Genomic DNA, 19,327 nt, shown 5'->3' on the forward strand with positions numbered 1-19,327 from the left:
AGCACCTCCAGTAATTTCTGGTGTAAAGACTTCTCTGAAAATAGTGAGTTACCATTAAGATGCACTCTTAGCACCAAAGATGTAAAATTGTTAAAACCTCTTTAGCATTGTCAGATGACAGTCTGAATATATTGGCAATATGTGATTGGTGTACCTGGGCACTATACTATGTAGTGATATGACCAGGGTTTTCTTCCCAAGGAATAATGACAACTCATTTGAACTGGACCAGGAAGCAGAAGCAATGTGCTTTCACAGAGGAAGAGAAAATTTGTTATTGGAAAATGCTAGGCTGATCCAGCATGTCATGCAGCAGGCAGCTTAAGGCAATGGTGATGTGAGTGGAACTGTTTTTTTTAAAAAGAACTAAAACAACAGATGTGATTTTTTTTTCCCCTTTGACTAGAGAGAGAAACAAACCCTTTAGCCTCTCTGTTTACCTAGAATAAATGCTTTACGCTGCAGATTGAGTGGCACACTGTCAGCAAACTGTCCTTGCAGCTGAGCAATTTTGATTGGTATCAACCCACTGTAGATGAGAGTATCTTCTGCTTGCTAATTGTGCAGTTTAATGGTACACTTGAGATTCCCTATGTCTCGATCTCCAGTATTTCTGAAGGTAGGGCTATTGATTTTAGACTGTTGCTTGGGAAACTGGTATTGGAGGCAGAAAAATCCATTCCAACATGGATTGTGTGTTTGGTAACTGGTGGATGTGAACTGTTGTGGGAAGAGGGTGCTGCCAGTAGTTAGGATGGGGGTCAGTAGTCAGGGTGCAGTTGGTTGTTGGGGAGGCAGGGTTAGTTGTTGGTGGGTACTAGTGTTGTCCGATTGGGTCTGCATATTGGTGGCTGGAGGCTATTTGTTTCAGTCAGGTTAGCAAATTGGTGGGTGTGGGGGGTGGGGTGGGATTCATGTTGGGAGAGCACTGATTGAGGTAATGGGTAAGCGTGACAAACATGGGGGTGGCCAATGGTGGAGTTGGGGGGACCTGAGGGAGGGCAATGTAAGCACATTACTTAAAAGAACAAACTGCTGGAAGAGTTCAGCATCTGTGGAAGCAAAGGAGTGGTTAATGATTTGGGTTAGAAACATAGAAAACCTACAGCACAATTCAGGCCCTTTGGCCCACAAAGCTGTGCTGAACATGTCACTACCTTAGAAATTACGAGGCTTACCCATAGCCCTCTATTTTTCTCAGCTCCATGTACTTATCCAAAAGTCTCTTAAAAGACCCTATCATATCCGCCTCCACCACCGTTGCCGGCAGCCCATTCCACTCACTCACCACTCTCTGAGTAAAAAAACTTACCCCTGACATCTCCTCTATACCTACTCCCCAGCACCTTAAACCTGTGTCCTCTTGTGGCAACCATTTCAGCCCTGGGGACAAGCTTCTGACTATCTACTCGATCAATGCCTCTCATCATCTTATACACCTCTATCAGGTCCCCCCCTCATCCTCCGTCGCTCCAAGGAGAAAAGGCCGAGTTCCCTCAACCTGCTTTCATAAGGCATGCTCTGCATTCCAGGCAGCATCCTTGTAAATCTCCTCTGCACCATTTCTATGGCTTCCACATCCTTCCTGTAGTGAGGCGACCAGAACTGAGCACAGTACTCCAAGTGGGGTCTGACCAGGCTCCTATGTAGCTGCAACAATACCTCTTGGCTCCTAAATTCAATTCCACGATTGATGAAGGACAATACACTATATGCCTTCTTAACCATAGTCAACCTGTGCAGCTGCTTTGAGCGTCCTATGGACCCGGACCCCAAGATCCCTCTGATCCTCCACACCGCCAAGAGTCCTACCATTAATACTAAACTCTGCGATCATATTTGACCTACCAAAATGAACCACTTCACACTTATCTGGGTTGAACTGCATCTGCCACTTCTCAGCCCAACTTTGCATCCTATCTATGTCCCGCTGTAACCTCTGACAGGCTTCTATACTATCCACAACACATCCAACCTTTGTGTCATCTGCAAACTTACTAATCCATCCCTCCACTTCCTCATCCAGGTTGTTTATAAAAATCACAAAGAGTAAGGGTCCCAGAACAGATCCCTGAGGTACACCACTGGTCACCGACCTCCATGCAGAATACAACCCTTCAACAACCACTCTTTGCCTTCTGTGGGCCAGCCAGTTCTGGATCCATGTTGCAATGTCCCCTTGGATCCCATGCCTCCTTACTTTCTCAATAAGCCTTGCATGGGGTACCTTATCAAATGCCTTGCTGAAATCCATATACGCGACATCTACTACTCTCCCTTCATAGAGGGTCGTGCCTAAATTGGCTTCCTAGTGCCAAACTCCACCTGTTGAGGCAGGTCCCATGTAAACAATGCTGTAGCATGCCCCTCAATTGCTCCTGAAGGCTGCTTCTGTACAAGGGGCCCCAGCTACATAGGCCACACATGTTTGAATGAGAATATAGAAGTGGCAAACCTGCCACTCATTGGAGGCCATTGCACTTATGTGGGCCCCTCCATGTGTTAGCATGCCAGGTACATAATAAACAGGCTTTGTACAACTTGAATTAAACCCCCTGTTTTTATTATTTGTTTTACTTTTCATTAAAATCAAATCTCGAAGCGCACAAAATTCTGAGGCTATAATGTCCCATTTCGAAGTACAGTTGTTGCAAAGCACTCTTGGGAGAATTGTAGTTGGTGTTTCAATTTTTGTGTATTGGAATAACATAATTTTAAAATTCATTGGCTTAATTGAGATTCCCTTTTCTCCCCCTTCAGGTCTACATATCCTTCATCCTTCACTGAGCCAGATATGGGGTAAGATGATGGCTACGGTTTTCTGTGAATGGTCTGAATATTCCAGTTATGTGGAAAATCAAAAATGAAATCAAGCAAGTGTTTGATTGTTGTGTTGGTTTGACTTGCACTAATAATAGACTGACCACCAAATCATGGACTTTAGGAATAAACTCATTTGCCATGGAATGCAGCTGTAAGTTTTACTGAAGGACCAAGTTTTATCCCATTCCCTAATCTGTTTAAAACATCGAAAAAAAATCTTAACATAAGAACAGAAAATGCTGAAAAATATTTAGATAAGGTACCATCAAAACAATTCTTTGCTTCTTTTCTCTTCAAGCAGGTACAGCAGATTTTATTTTGCATTGCCTACCAGTTCCAGCCTTTTGCGCAATGAAGCACATATAGATCATAATCAGAATCGGGTTTATTATCACCGACTTGTATGACATGAAATTTGTTGTTCTGCGGCAGCGGTTTACTATAAATTACAAATAAACGGTGCAGAAAAGAAGGAATAACGAGGTAGGGTTCATGGACCGTTCAGAAATCTGATGGCAGAGGGGAAGAAGCTGCTCCTAAATCGTTGTGTGTGGGTCTTCAGGCTCCTGTACCTCCTCCCCAATGGTAGACATGAGAAGAAGGCATGTCCTGGATGGCGAGGGTCCTTCATGATGGATGCAGCCTTCTTGAGGCACCACCTCTTGAAGACATCCTTGATGGTGTGGAGGGTTGTGCCCATGATGGAGCTGGCTGAGCCTACAACCCTCTGCAGCCTCTTGCGATCCTGTGCATTGGAGCTTCCATACCAGGCCGTGATGCAACGAGTCAGAATGTTCTCCACTGTTCATGTATAGAAATTTGCACGAGTCTTTGGTGACATAACAAATCTCCTCGAACACCTAACGAAGTAGAGCTGCTGTCACGCCTTCTTCGTGATTGCATCAGTATGTTGGGCCCAGGATAGATCCTCTGAGATATTGATGCCCAAGAACTTGAAGCTGCTCACCCTTTCCACTGCTGACCCCTCAATGAGGACTGGTGTGTGTTCTACCGACTTCCTCTTCCTAAAGTCCACAATAAATTCCTTGGTCTTGCTGATGTTGAGTGCAAGGTTGTTGTTGCGACACCACTCAACCAGCCAAACTATCTCACTCCTGTACACCTCTTATTGCCATTTGAGATTCTGCCAATAACAGTGGTGTCATCTGCAAGTTTATAGACAGCGTTAGAGCTGTGCTTAGCCACACAGTCATGAGTGTAGAGAGAGTAGAGCAGTGGGCTAAGTACACATACTTGAGGTGTGCCTGTGTGGATTGTCAGCGAGGAGAGAATGTGGTTACTGATCCACACTGACTGTGGTTTCCTGGTAAGGAAGTCGAGGATCCGGTTGCAGAGGGAGGTACAGAGGCCCTGGTTTTGAAGCTTGGTGATTAATAGTGAGGGGATGATGGTGTTGAATGCTGAGCTACAATCAATGAACACCAGCCTGATGGACATTTTGTTGTTATCTAGGTGCTCCAAAGTAGAATGGAGAGCCAGTGAGATTGCGTCTGCTGTTGGTCTGTTGTGGCGGCAGGCAAATTGCAGCTGGTCCAGGTCCTTGCTCAGGCATGAGTTAATTCTAGCCATGACCAACCTCTCATAGCACTTCATCACAGTACATGTGAGTGCTACTGGGCGATAGTCATTGAGGCAGCTCACCCTTCTCTTCTTGGGCCCTGATATGATTGCTGCCTTTTTGAAGCGGTGGGAACCTCAGACTGCAGCAGTGAGAGGCTGAAAATGTCCTTGAACACTCCAGCCAGTTGGTCGGCACAAGTTTTCAATACCCAGCCAGGTACACCATTGGGGCCTGATGCCTTGCAAGGGTTCACCCTCTTGAAGGATGTTCTGACATCAGCCTCTGAGACAGAGATCACAGGGTCACCAGATGCTGTGGGGATTCACACAGGTGTAGTGTTGTTCTCCCTTTCAAAGTGTGCATAAAAGGCGTGGAGCTCATTGGGGAGTGAAGCGTCACTGCCATTTTATGCTGTTGGGTTTCGCCTTATAGGAAGTAATGGCATGCAAACCCTGCCACAGTTCTTGTGTGTCTGATTGTATTTCTAACTTCACACGGAATTGCCTTTTCACTCTCACGATGGCCTTCCGTAGGCCGGATCTGGACTTCCTGTCAGATTCTGGATCGCTGGTCTTGTATGCCACAGATCTAGCCCTCAGCAGACTGTGAATCTCCTGGTTCATCCAGGGCTTCTGGTTTGGGAAAACTCGGTATCTTCTCAAAGGCACACACTCATCCACTCAGATCCACAAAGTTGGTGACGTCCATGGCATATTCCTTCAGGTCAGAAGATGAATCCCTGAATGTGGTCCTGTCCACTAACTCTAAATAGTCAATTAAGCCCTCCCTTGACCGTACCTCTGTGGTCCTCACCACTGGTGCTATGGTCCTCAGATTATCATTTTTGTATGAGCATTCGTGATGAGTTCTGTTGTGAGACTGAGTGCTCCACCTAGTGGAGATGGAGGCATTTACAAATGTCCAGCCACTTTATTGAGGTGAACCGAACATCAACTAGAGATAAGAAGCCAATGTTTATTTGCGCTTGGCTTATGAATCAGCTTGCTTAATTAAAGATTCTTGTGTTGAATGACTTATTTAAGGAAAATATTGAAGGAAGTTTAACACGTCAGTTTTTAACTGTAAGCTATTTTTGTACAGATGTTGTTGGTGATAATGCAACGTTAGCAACTCTACAAATGCTAAAGGCAGAATAAGATCCCTTATTGTTCAGTTATAACAAGCTTTACTTTAATGTTATTTAGAACCCATTTCTTTTTTTAAAAAAATGCTTAGTTTGGAAGAAGAATCCAATCATGCAGTTCTCAGATAACTTGGTCCTAATTTATTCCTCATTTTTTTAAATTGAATTTTTCAAGTACACATTGTTGAGAAGGTGAATCTTGGGCAATGGCTAAGAAGTGCTTATTTTCAATTTAAAGATCGGTTCAGCTTTCTCAATACCTTGTGCTGCCCCTTGATGGCGCCAAGTGGCACTGATCAGATTTTAGGTCTGCGGATGGTGTGCAACTAATCACACTGCCGCTCCCATCAGTAGAGTGGGGGCTGTAGTTCTGAACAACTTAACTGGCTGGATTAAAAAGCCACGCATCCAAGTTTGCTGGTGAAACAAATAGGGACTTAATGGTTCCATTTACATTGCTTAGAGGTATTAGCTGGGTAACCAAATGAACAAAGCCCTGACAAATGGACTTGGCACATGTAAAGGTAATGCCAAGCTCATTTGGATCGACAAAAGGGAGAACTGTGTATATTCTAAATGGTGAAAAATCAGAAGGAGTGGGGGGCCTAAAGAAACTACATACAACATTAAAATATCAGGATAGTTACAGAAAAGAATCAAGAAGGCTCATGACTAGCTGTCCTTCATAACTGGAAAACCAGAGTGGAAATAATTCCCACTACAAGCTTTTGTAATTTCTCTTCACAGCTGTTGCATAAATATCATGCAACAGCTGTGAAGAGAAATTACAAAAAACTTGTTTTGCGATCCTTGGAATTTCAGAGGTAAATCAGCAATTTGTTTGAAGTTTTCGTCTATTAACAGTGGGGTAGAAACTATTTCCACTTGGAGGGAGGGCGGGGGGGGGTGGGAGTTGGGTCTAAACTGTAGAGCCGTGCTTTTCAGGAGTGAGGCAAGGGAACACTGCTACACAAAGGATGAAGTTTTGAACTCTGTCCTCCCAAGTTGCAATTGATTTTGTGTTAATTGTTAATTTTAGCTTTGAAATGAGTAAGACTTGTTAACCAACAGGATCTGGTAGATGTGGGTAAATGGAGTTAAATCTCAGATCAGCCATAAACTTGTTCAAAAGTGCAACCGGCTTTAAGGAGTAATTGGAATCCTCCTGTTCCTAAGTACATCTGCGGTCACACTGCTTGGCTGTTGCCAGGTTAGACCAGAATGTTTCCTTCAATTCATCATTCTTCACCTGTGCCACGTGTACCTCTCATCTCTGATTCCATTTCCGCCTTGATCGTGCTCACGGGCTGAATCAGGTTACCTGAAGCTTTGGTATCCCTTCAACACAGGCTTAAGTTTCATTCAATGCATTACAAACCATTCATCTGTCTACCTCTGAATCATGCCACTTGTGCCTTTTGCCAAGTGTCACAAAGCCAATATCCATGCATTGTTACCTTTAGGCCTCATTTCTGCAGTCACCTCCTTGTCAGCTTCCATTTTTCAGCCTCCACACAGACCAACCTCTTCTAAACTCAGCCACAATATCCTTTCCATGTCATCTCCCTCCCACACTCCATGTCTTTTCCTGCAGGCTCCATGTACCCCCATCTTATTCCTTGTCTTCACATTACACCTTCAGCTACCTCACCAAATCCTAACCTCTGCAACTTAATGCCTTTCATCCTCTGTTGCATCCTTCAGTTCTTTGTGCACCTGTTTCTCCCTTTCAACTTATCCTTGGTCATGTCATCTTTTAGCTGTCTCAGCCCCACCCTCCCTAAACCTCACCTCCCTCCAGCCTTCTCAAAACTCAACTTTTTATCTTAATTTTTCCCACAACATCAACTTGGATTTGTATGGTGCTTTTACTGTAAAACATCTGAAGCTGCTTCATGTTAGGGATATTAAACAACATTTGATACCAAACAAAATGAGGGGTATTAGGGCAGGTGACTTGGTCAAAGGGGTGAAAGTTTTCAGAAGCCTCTTAAAGGAGGAAAGAGAGTTGGAGAGACTTGGGAAGGGAATGTAGGGATGTTCTGAACTCTCCACCAATGGCTCCGCTCTGGTTTTTTTTCTCTTGGCTGTTCTCAGCACTTTAGGATATCCTTTTGCATTAGAGATTGTATATAAATACAGGTTCTTGCTAATTTATGATCAGTTGCTGTATTTAATGAATCTTGTACTCTGGTGGCTGTAATTTTAAGGTCTATTGTAAACATGTGATAAAGGGCACAGTCATCTGTCTGTTTCAATGCCAGTGTACTGTGATGTGGATGGGGATTGACCCAGTAGTTATAACTTGGTAGTAAAATTCTTCTGTGATAGCTAAATGTATTGAATTAAATAAACTCCTTTTCCAGAAGGGTGACTTCCTGTAGATATGACTTTAAGCTGAATGTGCAGTATAATTTCATCCCGGTGAGAACTGACATTTGAAGAGAAAAAAAAACTCAGGCAATTTACTGTACATCCTGGGAAATTCAGGAACTGGTTTATTTAGAACATCTTTTTATTGTTATTTCAAAGTACACCAACTCTTTCTGTATATCAATAGTTAGCTGCCCAGAAGCAGGAACACTCTGCAGATACTAAGCAATGTTATCCAGAGTAATGCAGTTAGTCTGTTGTCCAAGCATCGTGCTCTGTTAAATCAGCTATTACAGTTTAGTGGGAATCTGTAGCTGCATAAAGATGGAAAAATGTAACTATATCGTTTTTTTCTGAAGAATGATTAATATTCTATTTGCATTCAATACTTCTGAATTTTGGGTGCCAGTAAGTTTGGTTATCTTTTTGATTCGTTGTATTATGCATATGCTTCTATTGCCCCTTTTGACACAAACATATTTGGCCCTTGCAGAACCTCCAAAAAATTTATCTTATATTTACATGGTAAGGAAAGGTTAAATTTAATCTAATAGAGAAATGGAACTTGATATTTTTGCAACATTTTCAGAATGCCAGGGGCGAGAAACAAATATTGTAAATAACGTATTAAATTAAATTAATGGAGGAAGAATTTTCATCCCTGTGGCAGGATGTGACCTTGTGCCATTTTCAATCCACGATGACCTCTTTAACATTTTTGTTTAAAAAGAAGCTTCAATCATGCTGCTTGCAGCACTCTTCCTGCAATCTGAGTAAATACAACATTTTCAATGATTTTTTTTTAAAAGAAGGCTCCGTACATTAAATGGAATTTATTTCATTCTCCATGAGTCATTGGCAATTTGAGAAGATAATTGTTGACTGCTCAAAGGCTCAATTTTACTTTGTAGCATTCTTGTATGAAAGTGAAAACAATGCTGCTGGACATTCTTTTTTCTGATAATTACAAGACAGCACAGCTGTAAGCAGGTTTACTGATGACCACTGGGTTTACAAAACTGCTGCGGGGAACTATTTCACAATTTTATTATTAAGCATTGTATTTTTTCAAGCTGGGACACAGAAGTGCTGTGTGATTGACTTTTCCAAATTTGCATTTTGAAGTAAATTTTATGTTCAGAATTTGTGAACAAGGGGATTAGCAAGTTTATGCAGGATTGATTTAGTTCACCTGGCCCTCTGGATCTTTCAGCTTGTTTCATGTCATTTGCATTAAGTCCCTCTAAATGTAATGCTTTAACTTTTTTTGCATTACATATTTCATTTTTAATGCAGATTATTAAGAAGGTATTGGATGCTAGTGTGCTTTGGAGAGGAAATGTTGACCTTTGCTCTAATCAACTGCATTCAAAACTACACAGATGAGCTCTCATTCTTTTGAAATTACCTGTTTATTTTAAATGCAGCAATTAAAATAATAAGGCAGTGATTTAAGTACAAATGTGTTACATGTTGGTATGGTATGATGTCAAGGTCTATGAAATTGAAAGAGAATTACATATTTGCTTCATATTTCATCCATGACATGCTAATCTTTTTTCCTTGTTCTCTCATGGACGTGGTGGTGAAGGAGCCCAAGGGGATGGATGGCAGAGGCAAGAGATCAGTATTTCTAAAGAAAGAAATGATTACCATTCTTTTTTTTAAATCAAAAATCGTTCATGGGACAAGGCATCAATGTCAAGGCCAGCATTAGTTACCATCTGTAGCTGCTCTCAGCTAGGTGAAGATAAGACCCCTCCTGAACCAGTGCAGGCCACATCCATTAGTTCAACAGTGTTGCAGAATAGGGGGTTCTAGGATTTTAATCCAGTAACAATGAAGGCTTTGTCCCAATGATACTAGATTTATCAAGGAGTCCTCAATTAGAAATATGAGCCCATTTCTTTGAAGAATTTTCATGCATCTTCTCTTGGATATTTTGTGGCAAGGCTGGGGGAGACATCAGAGCCTTTTATAGCTGGTGATCAAAAAGATGTTATGATTACAAAAGTGCACAAAAGCCGAGAAAATGTAGCCTTCAAATGTTTTATAAGAGTCAACATGAGAGTTTGCATCTTATATCAGTGTTTAATTCAGGAGTTACATTGTCTTCAGCTAAATGGAGGTAATTAAATATATTTTACTCACATATTAGTTGTAATGTACTCAAGAATTTGTTCCTGAGCTGCACACACCTTTAATATTCCACAGGTTAGAATGCAGACTCTGTATAAAGTATTATGGCCTGTGAAAGGTTAAGCTGTTTTGAAACATTTGCCTTGTACTGAAGCAAAATTACTTCAGTAGACGGGGGAAGGTAGCAGCAGAATCTTGAAAGTTTGAACCATTTGAAGTATCAAACTTCACACTTTTAGACTGCAACTCGCAGGAGTGTCAGAAGAAATCTAATAACGAGTAAGGGATAGGCACATGAATGATAGAAAAATGGAGGGCTATGTGGGAGGGAAGGGTTAGATAAATCTTAGAGTAGGATAAAGTGACGACACAACATCGTTGGCCGAAGGGCCAGTACTCTGCTGTTATGTTCTTTGTACACTGAAACAGAAAACCTGCTGAGGCAAATACTGGGAGAATGAAGCCAAGTTCAGTAAAAGATATATACAAACAGATGGAGAACATTAAGGCAGCAGAAAATCCAAACCCAAGCAGAATGAGAGCATGAAACAGTACTCAAGAAGAGAGGTAGTGAAAAAGGAACATGGTAGTAAAGCAGGGGGAATGATGTGGCTAATACCTTGACAGTCTACAAAGTAGGAAAATCATTTGAATCAGATGGGATGGGCTGTCAGTTATTCAGAGAAGTAAGGGTGGAAACTGGGTAGGTTCTGACCACAATCTTAAAAATAGTATGGTGACAGGATTGGAGGATTGCAGTATTGATGGGAAATCAGGTGGCTCCGGTCCATTCTTGATATATGTTCATGACCTGTACATGGGTTATAATTTAGAAGTTTGTACGTGTTAAACTCTGAAATGTAGTAAACAGCCTGGAGGATAGTTAGAGATTTAATGCAGTCAGAGATAAACTGCTAAAACAGATACACTGAAAATGAAATTTGACGCAATGAAATGTGATACAGCTTGGTGAAAGAATGAGGGGTAATGGACACACCGGTATGTGAAGGGCAGGAACAGAAGTACCAAAAGGTGAACATATACACTCGTGTGAAACTGATAGGACAAATTGAGAAGGCTTTTAAAAACAAAAGATCCTTGGTTTTGTTAATAGAGCAAAAATAACGAGAAAAATATGCTATGATAAAACCCTGGCTAGGCCTAGAATATTGCGTTCAATTCTGGGCACACGGTTCAGAGGAACCTGCTAAACTGTAACCAGGGATGATGACCTGCCTGATGTGAGGAGAAGCTGGGGTTGTTCTGCTTGGAGATGAGGAATTTCAGAGGGAATTTTAGAGGCATCTGCAAATGTAAATGACAGAAGTAAAGAAATAGTACTGTTTAAGATAATAGGATTGGAAGCCAGAGGACACAGATTTAAGATAATTGGCCAATAAACCAGAAATGACGGGTGGAAATACTTTACCAGGGAGTTGTAACCTGGAATGTTGATTGAATCAAAATCCATAGCAATATTCAAAAAACAATTGAGCGAATAGTCAAAGCTTATTAATTTATCAGGCCAAACTGAAAAGGCAAGGGAACAGCACTAATTGAATAGCAAAGGGTTAGCACAGACATGATGGGCCAAGCGGCCACCTTCTATGCTAAAACATTCAATGATATGCTCAGCCAGGCAATGATAAGAAATCTGAACTCAATGATGTGGGGAGCTTTAAGTCATCTGAGGTAAACTGTAATCTGAACACTGTTGGTCTCTTACAGTCGATGCATTCTAAGCCCGGAGATTATTTGAGATCTTAAAAGTATAGGTAAGAGGCTACACAGTTACCAAAAATAGATTCGCAAAAAGTCGCATTTTGGAGCTAGCTATGAAATTAGTGGGAAAGTTGTGTAGATTAATTACTGGGTTACACAAATGTTGGCAACTTGTACATGAGGAGCTGCCCAACAGCTTAACTTTTTTCCCTTCGTAGCCCAGAAGTGCTGTAGGAAACATCAAAGCGTGCATCAAAAGCAAGACATCATCCTTCTTACAAAACCTAATTTGATCATTGGCTCAAGAGTCTGCATTTGTCAGATAACTTAAGGTAATGGATGGTTTTAGTAACAGCTCCTGTTTACTGCATTTTTGGCTGGGCAGCTTTAGATGCATGCTACTCAGCTGTAAATGAGTGATGTTCCCATAAGGGAGTCATTATAAAAGTGTTTATTCTAGCAGTGCTGGCAGCCAGGGGTGCCATCTTCAGTTATTTTCCTTGGTTTATCTGCCCAACCATCCCTTTCAAGGTTGTTTTAAAAATCATTTTGGAATTGATTGGATTCCTAGTCAATGCACCTGACCACTTTGACAGTTTATGTCTATATTTTGTTCTATGTCGAAGTACAACTTATGCTATATATCAAAGCTCTGATAACTGTTTCTTTAGTGATGGTTGATTCTGATAATCCACTCGCAAGGGACTACATCATGGCACAAAATATCACTGTCAGGTCATTACCTGCCCTCAGGCAAGAGTATGGTCACAAGACCATTGGTTGCAAGCTTACTATATTTAGGAGTAAGCTTAGGCTGATTTCCCTCAGTGTGCATGTCATCTCTTCACTTTGAGTGAGCACCATATAATGAGCTAATGGGTCACTTGTAAATTTTTTTTAACGTTCGGTTTATTTTACTTAGAACATAACATTCCCAGTTGCTGATGCACCATATATAATGACACACAAGGAAGAACTGAATGAAACCAGGCTATGGTTATCTTTCATTCTGTTGGCAATTTGATACAGAACTCCCTCTCTAATTTTGACTGTTGTGCTCTTGTCTATATGCTGTTACCTTCTCAATCCTTAAGGAGATACACACGATGTATTTCTCTCATTGTGCCGCTATCAGCTTGCACTTAAAGCAATTAGTGGTAAAATGTTTTGACTGGAGGGTGTAGAGACAATTCTAAATAAGAGCAGATGTTGTTCGGTGTTCAGATATAGAGAAAATGTGCCCCATTGAAGGCTGAGTTTTTATTTCATATTGTTTCAAACTTTTAGTGTAAATGACTGATTTTCCTCTCAATTCTACTGCAAAGAGGGTAATAACTTGTAAAAGACACATTTTGGCTTCTGTCTTGATAATTTTTTTAAAGAAAATTTATTATTCACATCTCTATTTCATTAATTTTGTTCTTAATCAAACCTAGCAGCTGGCGGTTACTTGAATTATTTCTGTCCTTCTTGTGTTTTCTTGGAATGTAAATCAAAGGACCCAGTTAAGTTATATTATCATCCACTTCACTCACTGACATTTCAGGACAACTTTTCTTTGGCCTTTAAAGGTCTCTCCAAAATGCTGAAAAATGTAGTGGGATTGTTAAATAGAAAATTACCCAAGGCAACATACCAGGCAACATACCACTGGAATCACTTGCTCATTCCCTTCCCCCAGTGGCAGGAAGGAAAATCTGGTTCATATCAAATCACCCTTCAGAAAAATGTACATGCCAGTTAGTTTGTAATCAATGCCATTATTACTAGCTCCAGTATGACAGCGTAAAATGTGTACAGGTCCTTTAACAATTCTCTGTCAGCTATTCAAAGACTGTCAAAAGTATCCAATGACAAAATGCTTTCTTGTAAATATGTAAAAGAATTTTCTAAAATAAATAGCACAGATTCCAAAATATTGTATCCCAGAAACTTGAGTGAAGAAATCAAGGCTGCCAAACCAATTCTACATAGTTGGAGGTGCTGGAAGGATTGTCGGGGTACTATATAAATGTCAGTCTGTCTTTATGACAAAAATGATTCAAAAAGTGGCCTTGTATGTATAATTATTTATCCAGCATCTCTATCTAACTTGCATGTATAATTATTTCTTATGGATTATAGTGGGTGTGGACCTGTGCACACCAACTATAATCCATATGAAATAATTATACTTGCAAGTTAGATAGAGATGCTAGAAAAGTTATGTGAAACTTCAAAGAAACCCCTGGTTAGGCACACACTTAGATTGCTTTGCAAGATTCAGATCTATTTCTCACTTCAGAATTTACAAGGCACCAGTGCTTGCTGCTGTGCTCAAAGAAAGATCTCAGCAAAGATCTGGAAGTTTCTGTGGGGAGAAATTCCCAGTTTTCAAACACTTGATGATGCCAGGCACTGTTTCAATGGAATCTCTGGCACCCAGCAGCATTGATGTTGTCATGCTGGCAAATTGATCGTTCACATAAAAGAGATCTCAAAGATATCGGGAAGCAAAAGGCAGACTTTAATTGATTTTAACACATATGATTAAGCTAGAAGCTAAAATATAAATAAACTCATTTAATAAAGTAAAATTCATTTTATTTTAAACTTCATTATATTTTTGAATGCTTATGTGAAGGAATTAGAATGCACTGATATAGGAGTCAGGGCAGACAGCATGTTAAGCCATGAAAAATTCACTTGTTTACTTGCAGCTTGTTTACTTCTTTCACAGAATCGGGCACTTCAAAGGACTTTTTAACCTGTGAAGCTTAGAGCCTGTTTAATAGAAATGCAGAAATGGATTCCCACTCAGAATTGTCTTGTTTACAAATGATCAATTCTCTGCAAGTAAACTTCTCTCATTTCTAGGTCATTGCTTTAATACACTTTTCCTTCAATATGTTTTGATTGTTGGAAAGTTTAATTGAGTGGAATTCTGATAACTTTGTTTTGTAATTACATAAAATTGACCCAGGTGACACCAAGATTAAAGTTTGTTTACATACAATTTACATTCAATATATACAATAGGAGGATAAGGCCTGCCAATGTAGGGAGGGCACTGCTTAGATTAATACAGATTATTAACAACTAATCATGCTAATTTTGAAGTACTAAACCACTAGTTTTTTAGAAAATGCTGGCAATCAAGAAGTAAAAGTAGTTGTGAAACATTTTGATATCATTGGGGGAAGCTTGCTGTGATATGAGTTTTCCTGGTTTTATAGATAATTGACACTTCAGTACTGAATAATGCAATTCCTCTGTACATTTCAGTAAAAAAAATATTGCTGGTAGTATAACAGCTGGAATAGTAGATAGGTAGCTTAACAGGTGCAGTGCTAATGAACAGTCTAGGGGATTTGGAAGGGATTTAATCACAATCGCTGGGCTTACTTAAAATTGCGACTTGAGTTGTGCTTCACTAATTTCTGGAAGTCAGAGGTCATGTCCATCATTAAAATTGTAATGAAAGTATAACAGTTCATGGTTGTGCCACTCATAGCAGTCCAGTTGGTAAATGAATCCACATTTGGACCTCATGACCCAATACTGGTGGACTAGCAGATTTAAAAGAAAATTAAATTATTTGATAAAGCTACTTTGTGGATTATTAAATTTTTGGTATCGGCTGTCGGTGATATTCAAATTTTAAGTCTGCCTTGTGAGTGAGTGACTGTTTGATGGACTGCCAAGGTGTTTTGGCTGGTGATCACACCCTGAGCTGACATTATCCAGTCATTAGAGAAATATCATCAACAAAGTCAATCAAGTATCATCCATTGTACTTCAGAATAGATTGTACAATGAATTATTAAACTTCCTAAATGATTCATTAATATGATGACATTTATGAGATTGTGTTTAATTCTGGACATGTTCATGTTGGGGAGTCGGGAGAAGAATGATTACAGTGATGCTGTAATGGCAGAATTGAGCCCGTTTGTGGGAAGAAGGTCCTGTACAGTTTGCACAAGCACAGGTAAGGTGGAACCCATCTTCTCCCTCTTGTCTACCCTCTCTCTTCACCCAAGCCAGCAAGGGGCTCCAAGCCAGCAAGGGGCTCCAGCACCTGCTTGGGGTGCATCAGCAGCAGTGCCTTAGCCTGGTGCGGAACAACCCAGTGAAGCAGAGCTCTGCATGGACGAAGAAAGTAAAAATCCTTTGGTCAACCATTGGAACCACTGTAATGAGGGCAGTTAACCCCTGCCAAGCCCAATGGGTATGTTTAGCTTGGGTCTTTCAAGGGAGAGAGTCACACAGCACGGGAACAGGCCCTTCAGCCCAACTGGTCCATGCCGACCAAGATGCCCCATCCAAGCTAGTCCCATTTGCCAGCATTTGGCCCATAACATTCTAAACCGTTCCAATTCATGTACCTTTCCAACTGTCTTTTAAAAGAAGTTGTTGTTGTTGTTGTACCTGCCTCAACTACTGCCTCTGGCAGCTCATTTCATATTGATACCACCCTTTGTGTAAAACAAAAAAGTTGCCACTCAAGTTCCTCTTAAATCTTTTCCCTCTCACCTTAAACCTATGCCTGCTAGTTCTTGATACCCCATCTCTGGGGGAATCAGACTGAGTGCATTATTCACCTCTATAAGATCACCTCTCCGTCTCCTACGTGCCAAGAAATAAAGTCCTAGCCTGTCCAACCTCACCCCGTAACTCAGTCCTTCAAGTCCTGGCAGCATCCTTCTAAATCTTTTCTGCACTCTTTCCAGTTTAATAACATCCTTCCCGTGGCAGGGCAATCAAAACTGAACACAATGCTCCAAGTGCAGCCTCACCAGCGTCCTGTACAACCGCACCATGACCTTCCAACTTTTATAATCAATGCCCTGACTTATGAAAGCCAGCGTGCCAAAAGCTGCCTTCACCACCCTGTCTATCTGTGACTCCACTTTCGGTGAAACATGTACTTGTACTCCAAGGTCCCTCTGTTCTACAGCACTCCCCAGGGCCTTGCCATTCACTGTGAAAGTCCTACCTGGATTTGACTTAACACAATGCAACACTTCACACTTATCCAAATTAAACTCCATTTGCCATTCCTCAGCCCACTTACTCAGCTGATCAAGATCCCCCTGTAACTTTTGATAACCTTCATTGTCCATTATACCACCTATTTTAGTGTCAGCTCCAAACCTGCTAACCATGCCTTGTACATTCTTATCCAAATCGTTGATATAGATGACAAACAACAATGGGCCCAGCACCGGCCCGAGGCACACCACTAGTCACAGGCCTTCGGTCCCTGAAACAACCTTCTACCATCACCCTTTGCTTTCTACCATCAAGCCAATTGTGTATCCAATTAGCCAGCTCTCCCTGGATTCCATGTGATCTAAGCTACCAGACCAGCCTACCATGTGGAACCTTATCAAAGATCTTACTGAAGACATTATAAACCATATCTACTGCCCTGCCCTCATCAACTTTCTTAGTCACCTCATCAAAAAAAAACCTCGATCAAGTTCATAAGATATGATCTCCTATGCACAAAGTCATGCTGACTACCCTTAATCAACCCTGGTCTTTCCAGATGTATGTATACCTTATCCCTCAGAATTCTCTCCAGTAACTTGATACCACAGATGGGAGGTGGATGGACATTTTTTACACATGGCTTCTTGACGTAAGGGTGGCAGTCAGTGATCCGTAACTGGAATATTAAGGCCCAGTCCAAAGAGGGTGGAGTCATGGCAGAGTGGAGACTGGCATATTTCACACCAGGCATCAGTGCAACTTGTTTCTATCCAGCCCCAGGAATTATGGCCCAGGAGATAAGAGAATTCTGTTTCAGAGGTGTCAAATATAGATGTGGGAGATTCAGAATAAAGTTAATCATTTCTGGCTTAGTCTATAATGCCCGGGGTAAATGTTTAACAGTGTAGAGGTTGATTGAAACATGTATAATTATGTAAGAATTGTAATATCAGTCTTTGTGCTAATTACATTGCAGCTTGGCAGGACTTCACAGTTAAACATGATTACCTAGAAATTGGGACATGCAGCATCTGTTTATATGTGTAGATTGTGCATAACAGCTGCTTTGCACATGTTTAGTATAATGGCGACCATTTTTGATGGAAGTTTTGGCCGTTGAGAAATTGGACCAAGTACCCCGGGACGTATTCAGCATTCCATAGTACACTTCTTGTTTGTGATGACATCAGTAACATGCGTGATGCTCATCTCTGCTGTAGCAACAGAAATCAGAGCAATAATAAGAACCCATGACTTTCGTTTGTAACTCCCCATAAAACAAGGATCAAACCTTGGAGCAGGTACTGTGGGTTAAAGGGTCCCTTCTGGGGAGTTGCTGTCCTGCTGTCTGTAGGTGCCTGCCTGAATTTTCAATGCTATACATGTTTGTGACCACCATTGCAAGGTCTCACCATGCTTCTTGCAGACTTTCAAAAGCATGCACAGCATAGAAATGTTTTGATATCAGCCTGAATAATGAAGCCATTGGCAACAAGGGACTCACTCGGTGAGATCAACCACAGGGACCTGGGGTGTCAGAGGGAGGAATGGTGGCCACGCATGCTATAATCTCTTTCACCTTTCACCTCCATGGCAACCTTTTGTGTTACTGAACTCTGGCTGCCACAGAGAGTGTTCTTCACATGCCTCCTCGTAGCAGAAATGAGGCAGCCCCTCTCCCCCCCCCATCCCACCCCTTCAACTTGCACTAAATAAACGTGAAATCCAGTTTCTGGCCAGCTGTATTTCCAAATGTATGTGTTAGTGTTCCAAACTGAAAGCATCCCCTGTTATGCAAGGTGTATGTATGAACCAGTGGGTGGCGTTAATGCTCCAGATTATATCCTCTTGCTTGTTTTTTTTGAAATACTGTTTTGTACTGTGACAAATCTATTTTGTCTAAAATGCAATCGTTAAGAACCAACACAAGATCACCATTTGGGTTCAAATTTTTGAGCAAGTAATTGCCACAAATTTAATTATGTTAATGATCATCATGCATAATATTCATCCTCAAAACATATGGCAGTGATTGCTGAAAAGTGCAAACAGTTAACATATTGATTATCAGAGCGTTTGCTATTCAGTGACAGTTCTGCCTAGAGCAGTAGTTTAACAGTGCAGACCTTAACTAAAATGTGCATGGTTATAATAGGATTGCAGTGTTGGTCAATGCTGAGTGGAAACTGTTCCACAGTTGGTTAATCTGCAGATTCAAACCTTCAGCTGTCTACAGTATTCCTGCTGAAATCTGTTTAAAAAAAGTAGTGGAAGACTTGGCTGATCAAAGTGTCCTGGAAAATTTGCATACAGTGCTGAAGATGGGAGTAGAGCTGGATTCTCTGTGCTTGGATAAAATCTTATTTATGCCTTCGTTTGTATTGCATAATTCTTCATTTGAGATCTTTAGAAGGTCACCAAAGTGGCCAAGCAAGTACTAATGATATAAAGGCTGTGGTAATTAAAATAAAGCTGCTAATTTATATAATTGAAATTACCATCTGTATTTATGTTTATTAAACTACTAATCTAAAAATACGTGGGGTGTAAAGTGGCAAGATTAGAGA

The 19,327-nt window shown here is 40.9% G+C and overlaps 1 protein-coding gene across 7 annotated transcripts in view; it reads left to right on the forward strand.

Annotated features, from left to right (window-relative positions):
• Positions 1-19,327, forward strand: part of LOC127581957 (LIM domain-binding protein 2) — a 349,031-nt gene that overhangs the window by 31,358 nt on the left and 298,346 nt on the right. For all 7 annotated transcript variants that reach the window (XM_052036802.1, XM_052036783.1, XM_052036793.1 and 4 more), the window contains exon 3: positions 2,761-2,799. In XM_052036802.1, coding sequence (XP_051892762.1) covers positions 2,761-2,799 — 39 coding nt within the window. The remainder of the gene's footprint in view (positions 1-2,760; positions 2,800-19,327) is intronic.

This window comes from Pristis pectinata, chromosome 2 (genome assembly GCF_009764475.1).
Source record: "Pristis pectinata isolate sPriPec2 chromosome 2, sPriPec2.1.pri, whole genome shotgun sequence".
Taxonomy (NCBI): domain Eukaryota; kingdom Metazoa; phylum Chordata; class Chondrichthyes; order Rhinopristiformes; family Pristidae; genus Pristis; species Pristis pectinata.